Source organism: Zeus faber, assembly GCF_960531495.2.
Source record: "Zeus faber genome assembly, chromosome: 17".
NCBI lineage: Eukaryota > Metazoa > Chordata > Actinopteri > Zeiformes > Zeidae > Zeus > Zeus faber.
Window position 1 is genome coordinate 26,833,258 of NC_137204.1, and position 6,000 is coordinate 26,839,257.

A 6,000-nucleotide genomic window follows, 5' to 3' on the forward strand; every position below is an offset into this window, starting at 1 on the left:
TTATTGCTACTTTCGTTTGTTTTTCGGGTCTCGACGAGCAATAAACACTTAAAATACCGACATGGAGGGCGGCGGGGGGGGAGAAAAGTGCCTTCCTTCCTTTCGACTTGTTTTTTAAAATACTTAACAAGTCATACAACAAATACTCTAGAAAATTCAAGTAGTGCTGCAGTGCTGCCTCTCGTCCACCGGGGGGGGGGGGGGTCGGTCACAGTCGTTGAGGAATAAGGCCCGCCCCCTCCGATACAAGCCCCGCCTCTTCCGCGATGCGGGACTTCCCCGTCGGGTCGGGAGGCTCCGGGGTTCCGGAGTTAGCGGCGCTCGAGTCCCCGATGGGAATTGGCCCCAAAAACGGGGCAAATAAGTCACGTGTATAAAATAGTGACGTTAGTCGGTTCAGCCGACGCCCACGAGGGGGCGGATCCGGCCGCCAGGTGCGTTTCTCGGAGTCGGCGTGAAGCCTCGCCTTTCTCAGTCCCGATTAAAATCTCGTCGCCCGAACCTCGACGGGGTTTTTTATTTAGATCTATTTTAATACGGGCGCCCGGGGGCCAAATCGAACGGGAAAAAAAAGACAAAAAAAAAAAAAAAAAAAGGTGCTCAAGCCAATGCGGCGACGCTCTTTCAAGGACGGCGGAACATGACGTAGACGGTTGGAGTAGCGTCCCCGCCGTCTCCGTCTAATCGGTATGGAACGGCTGCCGAAACACCCAACAAAAAGATGAACAAGCTGGAATCGTGGCCTTTTTTTCTCTCTCCCCCTCTCCCGGACGAGCGGGACCGGTCGAGGAGGAGGAGGGGGGTGGAGGGGGTGGAGGAGGAGGAAGAGGTGGAGGAGGGCGTATCGCAACGTCTGGACGGCGATGATGGACGTTTCAGTTTGATTGGTACCGACTGGACACTTCTCCGTGCGGAGAAGCAGAGTGAGGAGCTGAGGACGAACACACACGTGTCTATGCAGGGGTTCAGTTGGGTTTTGGGAGGTGGGTGGACTATCCCTCCATCCATCCATCGCTCCATCCATCCATCCCTCCATCCATCCCTCCATCCATCCCTCCATCCATCCATCCATCCATCCATCCATCCCTCCATCCATCCATCCATCTATCCATCCATCTATACAGCCATAGTATGTCGAGAATGAGCTATAAAATGGGCTTTTCATGGCGGTCCCAGACATTATCAGCAACACATCCCAGAAGCGACTCATCAAGAAAAATATGAAAACATCGTCAAGGAGACCGACCCTTTAAAATTGTTCTTCCCGGCAGTGGGTGGAGGGCGCCCCACCCGTGCCCGCCTCCACTCAAACCCCTGCGCCAGTATATCTGCGTAAGGGGGCGCGGGACGAAAGGGAGCGACCGCCCCGCTGCAACGGGCGACTTTTCCACCCCCGCGGCGATTCAAACCGGGTGGGGGCCACGCGGGACGGGCGGAGAAAACGGAGGTATGACTGCTGCTCGGATAAAAACAAAATAAAAAACGAAACAAAAACACGAATAAAAACACGAGCAATGGCACGAGCGACGCTGTGCGCGAGCGGAGCTCCCTCTCTGCAGGTAGACAGAAGGTTGGTTTCTAAAGCTAGGACCCAGCGGCGCAGCAGGCGGAGCTGTGGAGGCGGTAATGGTGTGTGCTGAAGTTCACATGGTGAGGGAGGTGGAGCGGCGGCGGCGGCGGCGGCGGCCGGAGAGGACGTGGAAGGACGTGGAGACCGGAGGGGACATGGAGGGAGGTGGACGGAGGTGGAGGCCGGAGAGGATGCGGAGGGAGGCGGAGACCAGAGGGGACATGGAAGGAGGTGGACGGAGGCGGAGTCTCGCAAGGACATGGAGGTTGGTGGAGCTGGAGCTGGAGGGACATGGAGAGAGGCGAAGGCTGGACAGGACCTGAATGGAGGTGGAGGCTGGAGGGAGGGGGAGGCTGGAGAGGGCGTGGACTGAGGTGGAGGCTGGAGATGAAGTAGAAGAACGTGGAGGGAGGCGGAGACCGGAGGGGACATGGAGGGAGGTGGACGGAGGTGGAGGCCGGAGAGGATGTGGAGGGAGGCGGAGACCAGTTGGGACATGGAGGGAGGTGGACGGAGGTGGAGGCCGGAGAGGACGTGGAGGGAGGGGGAGACTGGAGGGGACATGGAGGGAGTTGGACGGAGGTGGAGTCTCGCAAGGACATGGAGGTTGGTGGAAGCTGGAAGGACATGAAGGGAGGCGGAGGCTGGACAGGACCTGGATGGAGGTGGAGGCTGGAGAGGACGTGGACTGAGGTGGAGGCTGGAGATGAAGTAGAAGAACGTGGAGGGAGCTGGAGACTGGAGAGGGCATGGATGAACGTGGATGGAGGTGCAGGCAGGAGAGAACATGTTGGGACTTACAGGGAGATGGAGCGGTGTGCAGGGAGAGTTGAGAGAACATGGAGGGAGGTGGAGGCTGGAAAGGACGTGGAGGCTGGAGACGACTTGGAGGAAGGTGGAGGAAGGCAGGGGGCTGGGTGGCAGGCGCTCAGTGGTCAGTGAACGCCACAGAGGTGTAGGCGTCCCTTAAAAAGCGCTTTGCTCCTGTCGCGCATCCACCCCCTGCGGACACCGCCTGTTTCAAACTGATCTGAGGTCATCACCCAATTTTTTCCTTTCTTCCCCCTGGTTCTGTCCAAGTCCTGTAACCAGGGTTAACCCTAACACCACCCTAACCATAACCCCACCCTAACCCTAACCGTCCCAGTTTCTTATAACCGTGTTGATGCTCTTCAAGCTCAGATCTGATCTGACAGAACTTAACTTAACTTAACTTAAGGGCAGATTACTCTACAAATTAAACGGCAAACACCACCCTACCCCACCCCACCCCACCCCTCCCTAATGTTGCACAGTGCTAATAGAGTAAGACATGGTTAAACATGGTTTATCTCGTTCGATTTTTATTTTTGGGCAGAGACCTGAGTTGAGGGTTTTTGTCTTGTTTTTGTCTTGTTGTCCCACCTCGCCCGAGTCCGAGTCTTAGGCCCGATTACCGAGCTCACGCCGCCCCCGGGGAACAGGCGGCACAGGGACCACCGCAGGCGAAGGGGTCCAAAGGGGCTCCTTCCTCTTTGGCCTTGAAAAGATGGACTCCTGGTGCTCCAGGGACTCCTGGTGCTCCTGAGTTCCTAGTGCTCCTGGTACTCCTGGGACTCCTGGTGCTCCTGAGACCCCTGGTGCTCTTTAGACACCTGAGACCCTTGGTGCTCCTGGGACTCCTGGTGCCCCAGAGACCCCTGGTGCTCCTGAGACTACTGGTGCTCCTGAGACCCCTGGTGCTCCTGAGACTCCTGGTGCCCCCGAAACCCCTGGTGCTCCTGGTTCTCTAGCCGAGGGACGGAGGGTCAAAGGTTGGGGTTCCTGACTCGGATGGACGGAGGCTCGAGGACGACAAAGTCCAAGACCGGATTGTCTCGATCACCACGGCAACTCTCGAGCGTCTGAATATGACATCAAGCGATGGTTAGAATCCACCTGGAAACAGAAGCTTCTGGGCGTCGTCCCTGATCTCCGCCGCCGTAAGAAAACCAAAAGAAAGCAACGACCATTTCCATGGCTCAATACGACTGTTTGTCTGTCCCTGTTTGTTTATTTTTCCTTTTGTCAAATCCCCAGTCCATTCTCCTTCCAGTCCGCCGCCGGTGTCACGCATTTCATTTCTCCGTTTTTTATATATATATTTCTTATTTATATAATTTTACAAAGTATAAAACAGACCCAAAGACACGATGAATTATTTTTTCTCTGAAGCACATTGAAGGGGAGCGGAGCAGAAGCAGCGCGGGGCGAGTGGAGCTGCCCATGGCCGGCAACGGTTTTTAGTTTGTTTTTTCGTGTTTTTTTACATCCCATGGTCTGTCTCTTGCTGGAGAGGGGCCATTTCAACACCCCCTGCTCCTACGCCAGGGATGGTGAGGTGATGCGGGACGGGCGGCAGGAAAGAAAAACAAATAAACCCTACCCCCCCCCCCAAAAAAAACAAACAAAAAAAAAAAAACAACGAATGAAAAAAGAAAAATAAAGAAAACAAAAAAAGGGGCGGCTGGAGCTTAGCCCCGCCCGCCATTATGTCATTTGATGCGGCGCCTCCAGCATCTCCATGAGGAAGGTGTCGATGGGCGTGTCGCCGATGAGCTTGAAGAAAAACAGGTGCTCCAGACACTTCAGGCCGATGGAGCGCAGCGCCGGTAACCGTAGCAACAGCTTCGCAAACCTGCATTAAAAAACAAATATTTATAATTATATTAAGAAATAAATTAATAATAATAAAAAAACAACAACAAAAAAAAACAACAACACCGTGAAAATTGTGGAACAGACAATAAATCAAATGTGAAAATGTGATGGTGTAGGACAGGGGTTCCCAAACTGGGGACTGCACCAAAAACTTCACAAACACTATTATTATATTCATTATTATTATTATTATTATTATTATTATTATTATTATTATTATTTACTATTATTATTATTGTTTTTATTATTATTATTATTATTATTATTATTATTGTTATTATTATTATTATTATTATTATTATTATTATTATTATCGTCAACCAACAGTTCTGACTTTTAGACTGATTCTGCTGTCATTCTGCTGGAACCGATCAATTACATGAATTAGTGCAGCCTTGCAGTTTGGATCTTGCAACACAGCTGGTTTCCATTATTTATGTATTTTTGTCAATCATTTCTCACGGCGACGCCCTCGTGCACAGAGGTGGAAGAAGGCTGAATGAGAGCGTGCCTACCTGCCGGGCTGCTCTGGGTACTTGTGTTTGCAGTACGCCTCCAGGGAAGCGTAGACCTTCTCCCTCAGAGCCTCCACCTCGCCTGGGTTGGAGAGACCTTTAGAGTCTGTGGAAGCACACACACACACACACACACACACACACACACACACACACACACACACACACACACACACACACACACACACACACACACACACACACACACACACACACACACACACACACACACACATCTGTGTTTCTGTTTGGGAGGCGTCCTCGGTTCGAACACGTCCGACCCTTCACTCCCACTCGTGTTTTCATGACAACGAGAATTAATGTTGAGCTCTTTTATTTTTTCTTCCCAAGCTGCTCCTCCGCCGCAAAGTGTTTATTTTTAATGTATCATGATTTTTCTATCCGGGGGGTGGGGGTGGGGGTGGGGGTGGGGGTGGGGAGCTGCCGCTGAATGGGAGAGAGAGAGAGGGAGGGAGGGAGGGGAGAGGAAAAGTTGACGCCTGTACAAGTTGATCTCACAACTCCGTGATGAAAAAACAACAACTCACGAGTGGGAGTGTGTGTGTGTGTCCCTGTGTGTGTCCGTTTGTCTGTCTGTGTGTGTGTGTGTGTCCCTGTGTGTGTGTCCGTGTGTGTGTGTCCGTGTGTGTGTGTGTGGGAGTCGATTGTCTCTCTCTCCACAAAAAAACCCCCAAAATAACAGGCTCACACAAGGGAGCGGTTTGTCACCGACCGAGAAAAACAAAAACAAAAACAAAAACAACCCCCCCCCCAAAAAAACCCCCAAACAAACGGACGGATAAGTTGAATGGACGTTAACGGATGAACCTCATCCCCAAAGTGTGGGAACGGGACGGAGCGTCTTCCCCCCCGTCCCCTGGTTTCCACGGCGCTGACCACACGTCAGCCCAAACCACCACAACGTGGAGCACCGCGCCCCCCCTGGTGGCCAGAGCGGGAACTGCAACCCCCCACCCTCACTGTATTCAACTACATGACATGACTACATATATTACTACATACTGTATTCAACTACATGACATGACTACATATATTACTACATACTGTATTCAACTACATGACATGACTACATATATTACTACATACTGTATTTAACTACATGACATGACTACATATATTACTACATACTGTATTTAACTACATGACATGACTACATATATTACTACATACTGTATTCAACTACATGACATGACTACATATATTACTACATACTGT

At 51.6% G+C, this 6,000-nt stretch overlaps 1 protein-coding gene across 1 annotated transcript in view; it reads right to left on the reverse strand.

Moving 5' to 3' along the window:
- Positions 1-4,078: 4,078 nt before the first annotated feature.
- Positions 4,079-6,000, reverse strand: part of rxraa (retinoid X receptor, alpha a) — a gene marked incomplete at its 3' end in the record, with an annotated part of 145,912 nt that continues 143,990 nt past the window's right edge. Inside the window, exons 10-11 of the mRNA XM_080018195.1 lie at positions 4,765-4,870; positions 4,079-4,226 (exon numbers count right to left, since the gene is read on the reverse strand). Of these exons, the coding sequence (XP_079874321.1) occupies positions 4,079-4,226; positions 4,765-4,870 (254 nt within the window). The remainder of the gene's footprint in view (positions 4,227-4,764; positions 4,871-6,000) is intronic.